A 19763-nucleotide genomic window follows, 5' to 3' on the forward strand; every position below is an offset into this window, starting at 1 on the left:
CTTGTCTGTGACCCCTACGCGTTTTCTTCTCTGTGTAAGTCTGTGTCCTTGTTTCTCTTCAGTGCTTTTGTCCATTTCCGTTTCCCTCCGTCGCTATTCCTCCTCCAACAGTTTCACCCTATTCTGCGGCAGCCTGTTTCAATCCCCGCCGGTTTTTCTCCCCACACTTTCTGATGACCCTCTAACTCCGCAGATTTCTGCGTCCTTCATCGCCAGCTCCCTCAACACCCTGACGGACGGCCACCCTGCGGCCAACGGCCGGCACCCACCTCCCTAGTGACGACTGTGCCCGACGCAGTATGGGGTTGGGGGCACGAGGGACACTCGGCAGTCAGAGAAAGGTTCTGAGCAGGAAAGTGACAGGCAAGGATATCGGGGTCTGCAAGGGCCACAGGCAGAACGGCTTGGCCCGAACCTGCCTCGGAGCGATTTTAACCGAAAACGACCACAGACCCCCGGGACCCGCCCCGAGAGAAAGGACTCGGAACGTCTTAGAGCCAGGCCGCGAGAGATGAAAGGGAGAAGACGGTTCAAGAATTTTACCTTACCAGGCGACCCCGGAACCTGGGGTGGAGCCCCAGGCACTGAGCAGCGCAACCGCTGGTGCGAACCAGAAAAATGGAGACTCACTCACCCCACAGCGCACGTTGCCCTGCTGGATCCGCTTCCGGGGCTGCAGAAAATGGCGCACGCGCGTGCGTCGCGGGGCGGTGCCGGGGCGTGTCCAGGACACATCCGGTGGGGCGGGTCCAGCGCACCACTCTCCTCCTAGCGTCTGCGGGTCTGTTTTCTCTTCCGGCCGCGCGCTTTCGGGTTCCGCTTTTGGATTCCGTCCGATCCCTCTGGTGTCGTTTCGAGCCAGGCTGGGTGCAACCTCAGGGAAGGGTGGGTCGCTTCTATTGGGAGCGGCGATATTTCACAAGTTGAGCCCGGTGCCCGGTGAAGCAATTTGGGGGGGGGGGGGGGCGGGGTGGGGGGGGGGGGAGAGAAAAGTCTTTAGAGAGCGGTGGACATGCGCTCTAGGGGGGAGGCGGAGCAGTGTGGGGACCTGGCGCTCGGGGTCCTCGTGGGTCGACTGAGACCCGGATAGTGACAGCTCCTTGTTTAATGAAGTAAAAGCCGGGGTGGTCAGTGTCGGTGATGGACGCTAGAATGCGACACGCACAACTGTTCTGGGGGGCGGGGGGCGCCTGTGTGGCTCAGTAGGTTAAGCCTGACTTTGGTTCTGGTCCTGATCTCCCTATGGTGGGTTGGAGCCTCCCATCGGGCTCTGTGCTGACACCTCAGAGCTTGGAGCCTGCTTTGGATTCTGTCCCCTTCTCTCTCTGCCCCTACCTCGCTCGCACTCTCTCTCTTTCAAAACTAAAATAAACATTAAAAGAAATAAACACTGTCCTGTGGGAATTGTGCTGTTCGGTATTAACTCGTCATCAGACTTTTCACTCAACTGTCACTTCTCGCCATCCCTTGGACTGCACTCCAGGCTTTCCCCGCCGGGCCTTGAGCTGTGGGACGGAGCGCTGGCACGTTGCTTTAAAGGAATAAACGTTTCTGCGTCAATGGGTGTTGATTAATGTCTCTCTCTTAAATTTGATATTCAACTCCACACCTCTCCAGATGAATTGCAAATCCAAATGTCTGAGACCTACCAGTGGGACCTGTATGTGCTTAAGCCCTTAACTGCCAAATTTCATTGCAATTTTAATTAAAGTGTTTGTTCTCAGGTATTTTAGAAGTCTATTTTCTTCTTGAAAATTAGAGTTTTGAAAATCTATTTATTTTGAGAGAGAGCACGGGAGGGAATGCAAGCGGGAAGGGGCAGAGAGCTAGATCTAGAATCCCAAGCAGGCTCTGAGCAGAGCCCTCTGTACGCCGCCCCTCACCCCATGTCTGGACTGGATATCGCAAACCCTGGTATGACCTCAGCCGAAACGAGAAGTCCATGGCTCAGCCAACTGAGACACCCAGGTACCCAGAAAATTAGATATTTTAACCGAACCTTTTGTTTCCTGTTTCTGATTGCTTGGTGTCAAGGGCAGATAACGAAGCTTCTAAAAGGTGGACTGCTTCAGAGAGATTTAACTTTTCCTAGTACTGATGAAATACTGGTTTTGAAGTATTTCCACAAACATGTGATAAGGATTTCTGTTCTGTACGTAAATGGTGCAAATTCTACCACTAGTGTTTCACGTTTTCAGCAGCATCATATACACTCTTAATAATTTTTAATAGGAAATGTGCCAGTTAATAGCTCCTCTTCTGTTTCCTGTGGAAATTCTGAAGGTGGTGCTGGCCGCATTTGCTTTTCACATCCTCTCTATTATGTGACTGCCCCTTCCAGGGCTTAAATCTCTGCAAGGAGTGAATTAAAAAGTAACTACACGTTGTCTAACAGTTTACAATAGTTTATAGGTATCTTGTCATTTTAGACAGTTGTGTATTCCTGTTGTGTATTCCTTTTGCAGCGTGCAGAGACGATCCTGGACACAATAAGGTCAGGGCTCCAGAGAACAAAAGAGCTGACTGTTAAGGAAAAAAAAACAAAACAAAACAAAACACAACCATGGAGTGATTAGAGCACAGGGGTTCAGCTCCCACCAACTGGGATTTTCAGAAAGAGCCAAATGACATGAAAAGGTGGAAGAGGGAGCTTAAAAAGACACAAAGGTGCTTACCAAGACAAGGATGCCTTGGGTAGACCTCACCTCTGGGGAAATTCTGGAGATGTTGTTCCTGTAAATGTTCTGGACCCACTGCTTGTATCTTAAAAGCTTGAAAACTAGGGAGATACTGCCCCAGGGCATGAATCCCAAATGTCTGACAGGAGGGAAGGTTAAAAGTGGTGATTGTGCGATCTTGGTATTCAGCACCCCCAGTCATGTTTCTATGTGATGTTTTCACGGTTCAGTCAGTCACAGGAAGATTGAAAGTGGTATTTACCACCAAGTTACGATTGGGCAGCTGACTGTTAGAGAGGCACGCAGAGCCTCTATTTTAAGTTCTATCATCTTGGAGTTCCTGGGGCCAATCGTGATGTCCTGGAAGACACTCAAGAAGCAGGTGCTGCCAATGGATACACCACTGTCCACTCGGAACATACAAAACAAGTTGCATCAAAACTCAATGAGGATGTTTTTGTGCCTATTCTTCAGTATTCTGTAAGATTTTTACAGTCACATTGATAGTTTGAAGAAACTGATCGTACCTATATCAGGATAAAACTAAATTTATAAATTAGGTAAAGGAGAATTGACCTTTCTATAATATTGAGTTTTTCCACCCAAGAACATGATGTAAATTTCCATTCATTTATTTCTCCTTTCCTATATTTCAGGAATTTTTTTTCCCCATATAGGCTTTACACATTTTTTCAGATTCATTCCTGGTTACTTTATTTCATTTTATTTTTTTACAACAATATTCGTTTGTATGTTTGTTCATTTATTTGAGAGACAGAGAGAGAGAAAGGAGGGGAGAGAGAGAATCCCAAGCAAGCTCGACGCTCAGCACGACAAGACACAGGGCTCAATCCCATGACCCTGGGATCACAACCTGAGCTGAAATTCAAAGTCATATTCTTTTTTTTTTATTTTTTTTTATTTTTTTTTTTTTTTAAATTTTTTTTCAACGTTCATTTATTTTTGGGACAGAGAGAGAGCATGAACGGGGGAGGGGCAGAGAGAGAGGGAGACACAGAATCGGAAACAGGCTCCAGGCTCTGAGCCATCAGCCCAGAGCCCGACGCGGGGCTCGAACTCACAGACCGCGAGATCGTGACCTGGCTGAAGTCGGACGCTTAACCGACTGCGCCACCCAGGCGCCCCTAAAAGTCATATTCTTAACTGAGTCCCCTATTCCCCTCTTTCATTTTATATTACACTTTTGTAATTGGAGACACTCCTGCTAAAACTCATAAATGATTCTTTGTTGTACATAGGTTATTGTAGAAACATATGCTATGTACAGGGGCACCTGGGTGGCTTACTTGGTAGGGCCTGCCACTCTTGACCTCAGGATCATGACCCATCTTGGTTGTAGTGATTACTTAAAAATATAATCTTAAAAATAATACCCTATGTACAAAAGCCTATTGTTTTTGTATATCAGCAGTATAACCCATTAGCATACTGAATTGTTTTCCAAGTGGATTTTCTATGAGTTCCTTTATGTTTCCAGAGGTATACTTGTATCATATGAAAACATAATTCTAGGTCTTTCTTTCGAATTCCTCTGCCATTAAAAAAAATTTTTTTTCAACGTTTATTTGTTTTTGGGACAGAGAGACAGAGCATGAATGGGGGAGGGGCAGAGAGAGAGGGAGACAAAGATTAGGAAACAGGCTCCAGGCTCTGAGCCATCAGCCCAGAGCCCGACGCGGGGCTCGAACTCACGGACCGCGAGATCGTGACCTGGCTGAAGTCGGACGCTTAACCGACTGTGCCACCCAGGCGCCCCTCCTCTGCATTTTAAATGGCCCTGGCTAACCCTGCAACACAGTGATAAATAAATAGAACGGGTGATCACGTACTTTTTTTACTGTGGTTTTCTGGCCTTAGTGGAATATCTCTAGTGATTTCCTATGAGCAGGATGAAGACTTTGTTTTCTCAAGTTTGGAAAGATTCTAAAGAATTTCCTAGTGTTTTGATTTAACATTCTTACATGATGAATTCTTCCAAAAAATGTTTTTGTAACTGTGAGTAAGATTTCTTGATTTCTCTTCATAAATATGATGAAGCATACTAATGAACTTCCTAATAATGAATCATTCTTGAATTGGAGACACAAATTTCTTTGCTCATCATATTTTTGTTGTATTTCTCAGGGGTTTGGGGCTACATTATTTTACATGGTACCATCTGTAGGAAAAGGTGACATCTTTATGTGGTATTCTTTTTGGTACAAACTTTAGGATGCTTTAGTTTCAGAATTTTATGTGATGTATAAAGATAATTTGGAAATGTTACTTCCTCTTTGATGTTCTTGAATTGAGTAAGTAGCATTAGCTTACCTGGTATTTAAAAGAATGGAAGAGGGGCGCCTGGGTGGCGCAGTCGGTTAAGCGTCCGACTTCAACCAGGTCACGATCTCACGGTCCGTGAGTTCGAGCCCCACATCGGGCTCTGGGCTGATGGCTCGGAGCCTGGAGCCTGTTTCCGATTCTGTGTCTCCCTCTCTCTCTGCCCCTCGCCCGTTCATGCCCTGTCTCTCTCTGTCCCAAAAATAAATAAACATTGAAAAAAAAATTAAAAGAATGGAAGAATCTGGCAGCTAATCTGATCCAGGTGCTTTTATTCATAAGGGACTCTGATAAATGTCTTCCTCTTCTCTATGGATTTTGATCTGTTTAAATTCCCTCCTACTGAAGTCAATTTTGGCAAAATGTATTTTCCTAGTAAATGTCCATTTTATGTAGGCTTTCTAGTTAATTTGTTTTGAGTTGGAGAAGTGGAACAAGTTATTTTTAATCTCACTTACTGACCTCATGTCCTTTATTTCCCTTCATTGAAAATTTAAAATGAATTGCAGATATTGAAAATTTTAAACATAGAAACTCCTTCTTGAGTCATTTGGAGGATTCTTTCTCTCTACCCATAAGTTAAATGGTGGTGGTACTTGGGTCTGAAGACTAACAAAGAATTAGACAGGAGTAAAAGAAATTCTCAGGGAGGCACAGAATCCAATGAGGCTGGTCTTTAGTGGCTCAGACCTCGGCATTTCCTCTTCCATGTGAGACCCTGTCTGCTCCCAGAAATAACGGAAAAGGAAGAGTCTATCTCAAACACTCCAACAGTCACTTTGGATATGTTCACTAGAAACTTCTAATAGATCCTGGTAATTAAAGAGTTTTTCAGAACCGTTCTCAGTTCCCCAAGTGTTGAACTATCATTGTCACTACAGCTGACATGATGACGGCAATTCTTTGGGGAGGTGAGGTCACAGAATCACTAACCTCTATCTCAGGGTTTGGCTTCCTCCCTCCCACACATGCTTTGTCTGCTACTTTACACCCAGCTTCCAGTACTGGCAGCAGGAGGGAGTCTGTGAGAATCTTCTAGTTTAGTGTGAGAGCACAGTCTCTAAGGTTGGGAGATGCGGCAGGAATCTGGGTAGGTGAGCATTTCTGGGAAAGAATATTCCGGCACAGGCTGAACTTGAGAGAGACTGCTCAATCAGTGCATGACTGCTGATGATGTAATTCACCAAAATCCTCATTGAAGGGGTGCTTTGTGTTTGATCCAAGTGCTGTCAGAGGCTGAATTTTACGCTGCTTCAAGATTATAATTTCAGGGAGCACTGGGGTGGCTCAGTCGTTTACACATCCAACTCTCGACCTCAGCTCAGTTCTTGATCTCAGGGTCATGAGTTTCAACCCCTCACTGGGCAGGGACAGTCTACTTAAAAAAAAAAATCATACTTTCAGAATTTGTCTGCTATTCCATGCCATGAGCAAGAGTCACAGAGACATTTTCAGGAGCAATACTGGGAGCCCTGGGAAGGCATGTGCATGTTACAATAAGTATGATGGAACTAACTGAAATACCTGATTCACAGCAGAAACAGTGTGACTCAATGCGAATTGCTGAAATTTACTCTTCTGTAACTTGAGTTTCATGTGCTTAATGGAGACAATAAATGTGTCTCTACTGAAAATCTCTGTGGACTCTTGATATGTGAGAGAATCTTCTTTCCTAAAATTCGGAAAGATCCTTTAAGAAAAAGATAACATCACTATAGAGGGTTTTAAAGAGCAAAGTTAAGGACTTTATTTTTACATTTTAATTTCATTTTAAAATAATAAATTAATTTAAAATATAATCTCATCAAGAAAAAAAAAAGCAATTTTAAGCCATGTTTGTTCTGGTGAAAATCACTTCAATAGTATTCCCAGCTCACCACTCACCTATCTTGCTTTTCAATTCATTAGATGCCCATGATTCCAAGTCTTCAAATTCCATATTGCAGATTTGTTTTATTTACTTATTTTAATAGCTTTTCCAAATCAAATATCAATTTGAGTTTCCATTTGTTTACTCTAAAACAAGAAACATACAGGGATGTGATCTTTAAATAGGATTAACTTATTTTATGCCCTAACATGCTTTATCACTATGTGATATTTCACGTCCTATATGTTAGCACACAGTGCAGTTCAGCACAATAATTTGTTATGGATGCCATTGTCCTTTTGGTCCAGGAAAAAAATGAAATGAGTTCAGCTACTATCCTAACAGTTGTCTACATTAAAGAAATCTGACTGGTTCATATAAAACTATTCAGTGTTGGGGCGCCTGGGTGGCGCAGTCGGTTAAGCGTCCGACTTCAGCCAGGTCACGATCTCGCGGTTCGTGAGTTCGAGCCCCGCGTCGGGCTCTGGGCTGATGGCTCAGAACCTGGAGCCTGTTTCCGATTCTGTGTCTCCCTCTCTCTCTGCCCCTCCCCCGTTCATGCTGTGTCTCTCTCTGTCCCAAAAATAAATAAACGTTGAAAAAAAATTTTTAAAACTATTCAGTGCAAGTATAATTTATTAAGACCTTTGAATCTTCACTCCTTAGTTATATTCGTTATAAAGGATACTTAAACAAAAGTGGGAAATGATCAAACCAGGTTTATTAAATAAAATAAATTTAAAATATGAGAAGGCATCTGTATGTGTGTTTATGCCCATAACGAGGTTCCTGGCAGAGTATAGTACAGTAGGAAGCATTCGTGTCATTGCAACTAGGCTACCCAGGTTCAAATCCTGATTCTACTGGTAGTTACATGAGTCACTTAACTTCCCATGGTTAAATTCTCTTTGTCTATAGAATGAGAGTAATGTTTCCTAACTCATAGGGTTGTGAATATTATATAAGTTATAATAGGGAAAGCAGTAATAACAGTGACCCACACATTGTAAGTGCTATAAAAAGACACACATGTAACTTTGGACATCTCTTAACAAAAGACAATATAGTTTAGATGTTCATTCTGAAGGGGAAGGAAAGGTAAGTGGACATTTTATTTTCCATGAAGTCTGAAACACCTTTTTAGGCAGAACTAGCTGCCTGTGAATTTGAATACTGTGTCCTAAATAATGATAGAATGGCCTCAGTGCATTTGTATATAGCAGTGATATTCCTATCCCACATTGTCATTAGAATCCTGGGCAATTTCTCCCTCTTCTATCATTAGATGTCCCTTTGCTTCAAAGGATGCAAGGCAAACCCATGAATTTGATTCTCAGGCACTTGACTGTAGCCAACTCCTTGCACATTCTCTCTAGAGGAATCCCAGAGACCATGGCACCTCTAGGGCTGAAACATTTCACCAATCATTATGGATGCTATGTTCTCTTATGTGTTCACAGAGTGGCCAGAGGTATGTCCATTTGTGTCTTTCAGGCCATCAAGATCAGCCCTGGGAACTCAAGGCAGACAGAGCTTAAAGTGAAAGTTCCAAAATACATTGGCCCCTCCACTATCCTGTGTAGGGTGTTCCGCATGTTCGTAAACATGTTTTTTTCCTATTTATATGACTGGCAAATGGAACAACAAAACTATTACCAAAAGAAGTGGTTTGGTATATTCTGCTTCACAGCGTAGAGACAAGATCACAGGCTCATTAGATGCAGCAATGACATCTTTCCATGACATTTTGTGTTTGGGACACATGACCCTGCCCAGAAACTGTTTTTCTCCTTCACAGGCACAAACAGAGGGTCCAGGGTATCATTAGGAATAATCTCTCCCCGAGACCCTCCAGCGATACCGTGAGACCAGAGCTACCCAAAGCATCCTTGTTTTGGTGACCACCTTTGTACGGTTTTATGCTGTTTTGTCCATCATTTGTTTACTTGGCTCTCTTGGATAATTCTAGTTGGTGGCTGGTGAATGTCGCTGTACTAATCCCTGCGTGTTTTTCAATACTAGCCCTTTGTTCTCATGAACCATGACCCCACTATATTCAGGCTGTATCTTGTCTTCTGTGGAGGAAATACTTAATTCCCTATCTCATCAGGGAATTATGAATCTTCTTCCACCTGTTCAGTCGTGGATGCATTGAGACCTCAAAGAATGTTAAGAACAAACATGTGCCATCTTCATTGCAGAGAGAGGGGTGAACAGAACACATTGACACTAGCCTAATATGAAGTAGTAAAGAGTATGGTATGTGAAATCTTCTGTAATCAATATGTGTGTACTTTTATAATTGTATTTTATTATTGGTAATAGTGCCTAAGTTAAGATTCCATAAAAGAGTCCTGAAATACTGTGAACATACTGGAAATATGTTTGAATGTGTAACTTTCAAATTAAGATATTAAATTTTCCAAGACATTAAATTCCAATTATCCAGGAATTGTAAATCCTGATTTGTGATGCAAATGGCCTGGGGTGAAGGTGGAGGGAAAACTAGGTTTTACTTATTGTTGGCTTTGGAGGCTATGTTGTGAATATTATGCCTCATATCTAAGGGAAATTGGAGATGTTTCAATATGATAATGTTTATGGAGCAAGATGAGGGTATGAAAATATTTTCTGCTCAACATTTGAAGAGTAAACTGCAGTGGACAAAGAAGAACATAGGAAGAGTTGTCAGCTAAATTTTCCAAAAAGTGCAGGTGTGAGGCAGCCAGTAAACAGATTGGGTATGTGGGAAAAGACTGAATGGACTGTTGAGATGTTTAGAAGGTAGACTGTTCTGTGTTAAATCTTGATGGCAGCTGGATGTGTTGGCTAGGAAGAGATTTCAAGATGGACTTCTGCTTTTCCAACCTGACGATACAAGATGTTACAGAGGACCATTTCATCGAGCTTGGTGCAGGAGATGAGTAGCAATTTGAAGGTGGAGTATATGAGCATATTTTGTTTAACAAGGGTAGTATTGCTTTTGAAAACACCACCAAGGCAATGTAGACACCATTGAAAGGAGAAAAAGAAGAGAAAACTGCAACCTAGAACTATTTAAGGAGGGCCTGACTGGCTCAGTCAGTATAGCATGCATCCCTTAATCTCTGGATTGTGACTTTGAGCTCCATATTGGGTGTAGAGATTACTTAAAAATAGAACATTTCTTAAATGAAATATTTTAGGGGTACGTAGGTGGCTCAGTCCATTGGGGATCTGACTTTGGCATGGGTCATGAACTCACCATTCGTGAGTTCCCCCACAGAACTTGAAAAAGGGGACTGGACACCTGTGAAAGCCACCTACATGATCAATGGAATCACTCAGCAGCACAGCCTCTGGGGAGAGTTAGGAGTCTGTCTGGAGATTGAGTTCAGTCATATGGCCAATGGTTTAATCATTCATGCCTAGGTAGTGACGCTTGGATTAAACACCTGGAGAAGATACTGGGAGTTTATTGGTGGGGGACAAAAGCTACTGTATGGGGAATCCTCCCAAACCGTGCTCTATGGATGCCTTCATCTGGATCTTTACTGCTATCCTTTACAATAAAATGAGAAATGACAAAACTAAAACAATTTAGTAATGAGTTTGCTGTCTTTTATTCCAGGGAAGACAACCCTTGATTGAGGGGAGGACAGAGCCTCACATGCAGTGAGTGGAGTGCTCTTCCTGGGGGATTTGGGGCAAGATTGAGTTTTAGAAGAGGCAGTGCAGAAACAGTGCATGATTGGCTGGGAGGTCAGGGATTTCCTTAGAAGGAAGACTAGCAGGTGTTTTCTAGGGCATGGTCAGCTACCTGAAACTGAGTTGGAGGACTGTGATTGGCTCCCTTGCTGGATGTGTCATATAAGAGCAGGCTGATTTAGGTTTAGATTTGTGATGTGAGTGGGGCCACTGGGGTGGCCTCCATTTTTGTGGGTCCCAATATATGAGTTAACTTGATCAAGGATTATCATACATATAGCAATTTCCGAGTTCTGTGAGTCTTTCCAGCAAATATTGAAGACCAGGGCTCAGAGGAAGCCTTAAATTTGTAGTTGGCTGGAGATGCACAGGAGGTTTGGGAATGCCTGACTTGTAACTGGTGTCTGAAGTGGGGGCAGTCCTGGAAAGGACTTTGCCCTTAACTTGTGGGGTCTCTACTAACACCAGATAAAGTCAGAATTACACTGAATTGCAGGACACCCAGTTGGTATCAGAGATTTGGCAACAGGAGGCAGGAGATCTTTCAGGTTTGGCTATTATGTCCTTTTGATATGTCCCCATATATATTTTTTTTTTATTACTTCCTTACTCTTAACATTCTGCCATTACAAGATCCCCCAGGCACATCTTGTATTTTCCCTGCTCCTGCCATAGAATCAGCCATAATTACAAGGAGCCTTTTTTTTTTTTTTTTTTTTTTTAAGAGAATAGTGTTAGAAACCAAGATGTGGGTGCTGAGTGTTCTTGCTACTGGGATGTCACTGCTGTTAAGACTCTCTGAGTAGACTGACCTGGGAATAACCTATTCATACCCGTATCTATAGTTGTCTCTTTATCTGTCAGTTTATTTGCATAACTACAGCTAACTGTTCTCATACTGATGTCCCTGACTCTGTTCCCATACTTCAGGGTTCATTTTAGCCTTTCCCCCTTGCTTTTCTGTCCCTATCTGTATTTACCAAGTACTATGGCATCTTATGCCTTTGAAGAGTTTTGCATCTGTTTCTCTACGGTCCCATGCTCTGTGCATACTGCCTATAACCCCCTCCCTCTAGCCTCATTTGGAGCCCGCTCTATCACATGCCTGCAACCTTCCAACTCTGCCCCATTCACTTGCACCTGCAGTGGCAATGCTCACAGCACTTTAAGATATTGCATGTGGTAAATATCATTTTTGGGGGTTGTTGCAGGGATGGAATGAGTAAAAAACGTGAAAAGTGCCCCCCATTTTCAGGCATCCAAGGTCAGGAGATTCCTGTATTCTTTCAACATGTGAGCACATTGTGGAGACACACATATGCATGCAGACTCTTTTAATGTAATTACATACACGGGACTGGGAATGTAGGAGTACGGGACGAGTGTGTGTAAACATGTGTGCTTGTATTTCACGAGTGTGTGCATGAGTGTGTTTGCTGTGAAGTGCATGTGAGTGTGAGTGGGTAAATGTATACGGCTGTGCATTTGAGTGTATGTTGCACATATGCATGTGTGTTTGCATCTATGTGTAATGCTTGTGTGTGTGTGCGTGTGTGTGTTTGTGAACTAAGGGATGTCCGCCATCATGGTCTAGTGTCTGACTTGGAAATGTGGAGCATTTGATTACATATTTGTTTGTAGTGAAAACAAGGGATTAATTAGGATTTTCATGTCATTCTGGTGAATGTGCCTCTTTATGATTAGGAAATAGATTTCATTTTCCCCAGTCATATTGCTTGGTCTTGAAATTACTTTGATCTTAATATAGCTATTTTTTATAGCATTTGTTTATCTTTTGTTCAAGAGTTTACTTTGTGTCCTTAATTTGTGAATTTCTCATAGGAAATATTGTGTTGTCTTTAAAAAGTCCAATTGTCAGGGGCGCCTGGTTGGCTCACATGGTTATTGGCGTAAGACTCTTGATTTCAGCTCAGGTCATGATCTCATGGCTCTTGAAATGGAGCCCCATGTTGGGCCTACACTGACATCACAGAGCCTCCTTGAGTCTCTCTCTCTCAAAATAAATAAAACTAAAAAAAAAATCCAGTGACAATTTTGCTTTTCAATGGGCCTTTAGATGATTTCGTTTTACAGATAGATTTAAATTATTTTGCTCTTGCTTTTATAATGTCTCCTTTGCTCTATTCCCTCTCTTTCTGTCTTCTTTGAAATAACTGATTTTTACAGATGGTTTTAAATCCTTTACTGTGGTTCACTGTTGTTAGCTCTAAGTATTGCTTTTGTTTGCTTTAGGGGTTATCCTACACAGATGACCACAGTATACCTTCACGTGCGTTTATACTTCTTCATACAGAGCATCCGACCTTTCCTTTCCACATGGACTTCCATTTCTCCACTCCTGCCCTGTGCTACCATTAGTATAGGTTTCTTTTACATATGCTATACACATATACACTAGACTGTTAGTTTCTTTAACGAGGCTTAAAAATAAGGAAGACAGTTTTTATTTACCACATAGTTACTATTACTATATAGCACTCTTAATTCCTTTGGGTAGATCAGGAGTCTGCCACCTACAGAACATGAGCCAAATGCAACCTACTGTCTGTTTTTAAGTGAAGTGTAACTGGAATGCAGCCACACTCATATTTAGGTGTTTTTGACTCAATAAGGACATACTGGAAGAGTGGTAACAGAAACAGTATTGCCTACAAAGAATAAAATATTTACTATATGTTCCTTAAATAAATGTTTGCCGACCTTGCACATAGTCCCATTCTCATCACATCTGATTTAGTATAAAATTGGGATATGAAACATACTGAAAAGTCAATTTTATAGTCAAAATATTAGGCAACGCTGACACAAGACTGGTCTCAACTGGAATAAAACTAGGAATAATTGGGAGTTACTAGGTCTTGAATTAGTGAGGAAAACATGAAATATGCGATATTGTTACTATTCAATTTGTAAGTACGGTATCTTCTCACATGTAAACAATTTTTTTTGATGATATTGACATTGAAGATATAACTGAGGCGTAAAAGACCCACCAGGCACTACTTGGTACACATTTGTAAGTGGAAGAAGCAATAAACCCTTGGCTGGGTATAAGGGTAGACAACAGGAAAAGTATGTATCTTAACAAGTCCTGGGATCAACTCCCTAGACAGTTTTCACAAATGGTATTTACCATCTTTCCATTAATTCATTACCCCACCTCACTGCTGTGTTCTCTCAACAGTGGTAAGGCTGCCATAAAGAAATAGGTCTGTGCATTCTCCAAACAGGTCATGGTTTTGGATCTATCACATATGCTCCTAAGCCTTCTGGGGAGTTTTGTTACTAAAATTGTACAAATTCTAACTATAAGGTTTCCCAAATTTTAAATGTCTCCAGTAGAAACTCAGCCTCACATTTCACCAAGCCACATGCCAATTGTGGGTATTCCTGATCCACCGTAATTATGTTCCCATTGTGGTGATTTTCTGCTTCTTTCCTACACCCACTTGCCCTTCTCCATGTGTATTTGCATGATACTTTCAGTGGTTCTGCCCAAAGATGACCTCAGCATGTGGGCATTGCCTGAAAATGTTGTTTAAATTAGGAAACCCTGTCAGCCGATCATTACATATGAACACGTTTATGGTATTTATCACTATCATATTTTATCCTTATAGACTCAACCTTATAGGATATAAGTTACTTGAAGACAGGGAGTTTTGTTTCCTGCTAATATCAGTGATTAGAATAGTTTCTGACTGGTAGAATGAGTGAATGCATTTTATCTGTCCAAAGTAGAAAGTTACTGCAGCGTATACACTCAGAGACTAATAGTTCACATACTCAAGTAAACATGTTATTCCATTTATGGCACCAAATTCCTTATTCCTGTAAGTCTCTACCCTAGCACCCTGAACATTTGTCATAAATTCTCACGCTATATTTTGTTTCATTTACTTTGTGAGTTTTAGGCAACATGTGCCAAACAGCTCTAACCCATCTGTGAAGGATGATGCTTTTTGCAGCTTTTCTCAGCTACAAAATGTTAAATGCAAGATTCCCTCTCAAATGCTCCATTCTACTCTCAATACAAATATTAATCTTATTGGTCAGGTCAGACAGTTTTCATTTGTGAAGGACAGACCTCCTGGAAGTTAGTGGCTGAAACAACTAGGTGGTTTACCATTCTCACTTAACAGGAAGCCCAGAGATGCAGGTTGGGATGGGACGGGTCCCCTGGGCAGTCCTCTGCATGCTCCACCTCCCTTAGGACTCAGCACTCTCTCTCCCTACAGCAGGATGGCCGCTGTAGGACCAAGAAGGATGAATGGGGAGGGGCAAAGGCCTTTTATTAGGTTTTGTATTATTTACCTGGATATAATCCCAGGAGAGTTTTTTTCCCCCAATTAGCTACACATTTTAATAATGCAATTTTATAAGAATATTAGGGGGCAGTTGGGTGGCTCAGTCAGTTGAGCATCACTCTTGATTTTTGCTCAGGCCAACATCCCAGGGATTTGGGATCGAGCCTGTGTCAGCTCTGCACTGAGAGTGAAACCTGCTTAAGATTCTCTGCCTCTCCCCCTGTCCCTGCCTCCCACTTGTGTGTACTCTCTCTCTAATTAATTAATTAAGTATATTGGGGAATTTTCAAACTTCATATTCATGCCTAAACAACAGAAGGTAAAAGAAAAAGATGGTAAAGAAAACATTTTGCAGAACAAATTTAAACATACTCCTTATTAATATTAAAGATCAAGGTTGTCAAGGAGAACTGTGGATGAGACAGATTTCATCACCAGACTTTGTTCTTTATCCTCAGTGTGTAATATTGCATGCAACCCATGAACAGTGTCATAGGTGTTCCAAATGTGTCAAAATTATTAGTCCTTAGTGTTTTCTAACTTACAGATTTATTTTCTTTGAAATTTATTAATTTTAAGTTAATTTTATTTACCTGCATCTAACACTAATTTGCAAAGTTTCAATACAGATATTCTGATTCTAGTACTTTTTAAAAAAGTTTCTTAAAGTTTGTTTATTTTTCCATACTCAGTGTGGAGCCCAACCTGGGGCTCAAACCCATGAATCATGAAATCATGCCCTGAACAAAAAATTAAGAGTTGGACTCTTAGCTGACTGAGCCACTCAGGCACTCTCTGATTCTAGCATCTTGCTAGAAAAATGATAGGACTGATTTTGAGATTCAATTCATTCTAACCTCCCTTAAAGTGAACGATCTACAAAAGGTTTGTAGTTGGGAAATACTGTATCATTTCTGAATGTATTTTAATATCAGGCTATAACTTAATAAAAAAAAAATCCTGACATCATAACAAGTCTAAAAATACCTTAAGTAACTGATCTTAACAGTGTATCATAACCCTCTTCCACTATCATATTGTGTGGTGGGGGCTACATATACAGCTGGAAAAATAAGGTAGTAGTTAACATGAGGAAGATTGTGGTCTTTCCCAACCAAGTCAGTCAGGAGTAAACATTCAGTTTTATAGAAAAGAGTCTGACTCTACTCTTGATGGCCGACTAATGATACCTGTGAAGTGTCATTACCTCTTACTATTCTGCTCATCTGGGCAGGGCAAGCTAATAATAAAGCCCAAGAGGCCCTTCCCTTGGCAGTAGTTCTAAGTTCACAGTGTCAATGAATACCATCACCCCGGCCCCACACAGGATGCATCGTAACAAAGTAGTCACCTGCTTTCTCCAGCCATTTTCAGAACTTGAGAAGTCTGCCCTGCTCTCCCGAGAAAACATCATTATATAACCAACATTCTCCGAACACTTGAGTGAACGGAGTCATCATTCTTGACATCCGAACATCCTGTCCCAGTGGAGTAAGCACAAATGCAAACAAAAGCAAAAAATGTTTTAGAGGGTAAATATGTGAGATTTCTAGTTACCAAACAAGATTCCCATTGTGTTGTTCATTCTTGAGAGTAAACTCATGAAGATTTATCTTTTCAAATTATTCCCTGAGCACTCCAGCACAAAATATAGATTGTGTTACCTTTATCCTTACTCCTCAAATTTTCCTTCAGTTCCTTACTTTTCATATGCTTGCTCTTTTTCTAATTTCATTTAATGTAAATTTCACTTAATGCAAACCATGGGTCTCATTTCAGCACAAAAGGCAGGCAGAAATAGAATCATGGTCTGTATTCATGAATGGGGATGCAAATTGTGATGGGTGAGAGTTTGAAACTGCATTGCTATGCTATTTTCATTAGAACCACAAAAATACTTCGGATGTGCTATGGGTGGGTAACTCTGAAATTCAACATATATTTCCAAAACTGTAGGTTTGAATATAACATGAAAAAAAAATTGTTATGGATGACATTCAACCTAAGAGTCTAAGGATGTTTTATTAGTGTTCATTATGAAATGCCCCAAAGAAGTGTGATGCACCTGGGATAATAAAAGGAACAGGATTCATTCAGGGTTACATAAAAGCTTATATTTTACTTACTTAGATATGGGAAATAGGGTACCCTAAATAAAATGGTATGAAAATGCATTTTAAGGGGCCAAATTTGGGTCTTTCACAAGCATACTCTTTTGGGTTATTTATTTACTTATTATTTTTTAGAAAGAGCATGAGTAGGCAAGAGGGACAGAGAGAGAGAAAATTGTAAGCAGATTCTACACTCAAGAGGAAAGCCCAACATAGAGGTTGATCCCATGACCGTGAGCAGAAATTGAGGCAGATACTAAACATACTGATCCACCTATGTGCCCCTACTTTGGTTCTTTTGATTTAAATGTCCTCTAGAACTTTCTCTTCAGTTTCCAAAATTAAGACTAATTTTTACTCATCCATGATACATAATAGCTATTACGTTTCAAAAGAGGGAGAGACCATCATTCCCCCTCCATTTTCTCTAACATAAATACCATCCTTAATAACCCCTCATTCCCACATGAAAATATCATTGTCTCAATGTCTCAGTCTAGTGTTTCACGATCACATATTTTTTTTTTAATTTTTTTTTCAACGTTTATTTATTTTTGGGACAGAGAGAGACAGAGCATGAACGGGCGAGGGGCAGAGAGAGAGGGAGACACAGAATCAGAAACAGGCTCCAGGCTCTGAGCCATCAGCCCAGAGCCTGACGCGGGGCTCGAACCCACGGACCGCGAGATCGTGACCTGGCTGAAGTCGGACACTCAACCGACTGCGCCACCCAGGCGCCCCTACGATCACATATTTGATAGCATAACCCTTTCATATAGTTATCAACCAAGGCTCTCAATCATACCAACAAATCCAGAGAAGGGGCTGTGACCACAGAAAACATGGTAATTTACATAATAGCTTTTAGATTTATTCTTGGTCACTCCTTATGCTCCAAAATATATACTATTCTAGACCTTAAAACCAGCATCCTAATTTTTCCAGGGTATATAGGTATGACTAAGCCCCACCTAATAAAAGAGGTTCTTTCATACTTTCTCTGAGACCACCACGATGGTTGACAAATGAAACATATGAAATGAAAGTATAACATCAGTGGATTCCAAACTTATTGTAAGTTATCAGTAATAATGTAGCATCAAGAAACCTTAAATAACTGAGTGAAAAAACGTCATAGAGGTTCCTGGCTGGCTCAGTTGGAAAAGCATGACTCTTGCTCTCAGGGTTGTGACTTTGAGCCCCACGTTGGGTGTAGAGGTAAATAAAATCTTTACAAAATATCTAAACAGAAGATGATTAGGTCTTTCCACAGATCTACTTGTTCCTTTGACATACATTATCTCATGAGTTTTAAATAATTTTTGTTTTCTGTGGAATTTAATACCTAAGAATAGTTAATCCTCAAAACAGACCTAGTTCCCTCTAGTGTGAATTCTTTAATTGCAGTCTACTGAGAGAACTGGCTAAAGAAATTATCGCCTTCATTACATGTGTAATGTTTCTGTCCAGGATAAATTCTTAGGTGCTTCCTGAGGTAAAGACCTTGACATATTTGTATGGCTTCCATGTTATGTGAATGTTTTCAAGACCACAAAGCAGAGTTGTACATTTTTTTTTATAACTGCAAGTCAGTACCTCTTAATCCCATTCATCTATTTTACCCCCCTCCCCAATGTATACATTTTTTAAACCTGATCACACTCATTACATTTGTAAGAATTCTCTGGTAAAACTTATGTTCCACAAGGTGTAACAAGCTTTGGATAAGCCTTGCCATACATTTCTTCAGTGTGCTTCCTTTCAGAGATTTGTATTCTGATATCAGGTGAAGTGTGAACCCTGGTTACTAGCTTTCCCAAATATGTTAGTTTCATATGGTTCCTCTCCATGATGGAATCTCTGATGTTAAGTAAGTGTTGAATACTTGCTCATATTATTTGCAAGGTTTCTTTCTCCTACGAGTTCTCTGATGATCTCCAAAGCTTGAGCTTTGAATAAAAGCACTGCAACACATATTAGGTTTATACTGTTTCTTTTCATTATGTATTTTCTGATGCCTGGTAAGTTTTGCAAATTGGGTAAAAGCTTTGTCACACTCATTACACTTATAAGGTTTCTCCCCAGTATGGATTTTCTTATGCTGAGTAAGATGTGAACGCTCCGTAAATGCTTTGCCACACTCAATACATTTGTATGGTTTCTCTCCAGTATGAGTTCTCTCATGACCCCAAAGGTGAGAACGTTTGATAAAAGCCTTATCACATTTATTACATCTATAAGGTTTTTCTCCTGTATGAATTCTCTGATGTTCCATAAGGCTTGAACTTTGGATAAAAGCCTTGCCACACACATTACATTTGTGTGGTTTCTCTCCAGTGTGTATTTTCTGATGCCTAGTAAGGTTTGCAAATTGGGTAAACGCTTTGCCACACTCATTACATCTATAAGGTTTCTCTCCAGTATGGATTTTTCTATGCTGAGTAAGATTTGAGCGCTCAGCAAAGGCTTTGCCACACTCACTACATTTGTAAGGTTTCTCTCCAGTATGAGTTCGTTCATGACCCCAGAGGTGTGAACGTCTGATAAAAGCTTTATCACATTTATTACATTTATACGGTTTTTCTCCTGTATGAATCCTCTGATGTTCTACAAGGCTAGAACTCTGGATAAAAGCCTTGCCACATACATCACATTTGTGTGGCTTCTCTCCAGGATGTGTATTCTGATGTCTAATGAGGTGAGAGCACTGTTTAAAAGCTTTGCCACACTCATTACATTTGTAAGGTTT

General features: G+C 41.0%; 3 protein-coding genes and 1 pseudogene across 5 annotated transcripts in view; 1 reads left to right on the forward strand and 3 right to left on the reverse strand.

The window, feature by feature from the left end:
• Positions 1-646, reverse strand: part of LOC121018923 (zinc finger protein 665-like) — a 68151-nt gene extending 67505 nt beyond the window's left edge. For all 3 annotated transcript variants that reach the window (XM_040457970.1, XM_040457968.1, XM_040457969.1), the window contains exon 1: positions 544-646. The gene's annotated coding sequence lies outside the window, so the exon portion shown is untranslated. The remainder of the gene's footprint in view (positions 1-543) is intronic.
• LOC121018947 (zinc finger protein 677-like) overlaps positions 1-19763 on the reverse strand; it is a 138339-nt gene that overhangs the window by 105233 nt on the left and 13343 nt on the right.
• On the forward strand, positions 8084-8933 carry LOC121018861 (vomeronasal type-1 receptor 2-like; annotated as a pseudogene).
• LOC121018958 (zinc finger protein 677-like) overlaps positions 18572-19763 on the reverse strand; it is a 1938-nt gene continuing 746 nt past the window's right edge. The window contains 1 exon segment of the mRNA XM_040458091.1: positions 18572-19763. This exon segment is cut by the window's right edge and continues 10 nt beyond it. Coding sequence (XP_040314025.1) covers positions 18909-19763 — 855 coding nt within the window. The 3' untranslated portion in view covers positions 18572-18908.

The sequence above is a fragment of the Herpailurus yagouaroundi genome, unplaced genomic scaffold, assembly GCF_014898765.1.
Source record: "Herpailurus yagouaroundi ecotype Mexico unplaced genomic scaffold, PumYag 220, whole genome shotgun sequence".
Taxonomy (NCBI): domain Eukaryota; kingdom Metazoa; phylum Chordata; class Mammalia; order Carnivora; family Felidae; genus Herpailurus; species Herpailurus yagouaroundi.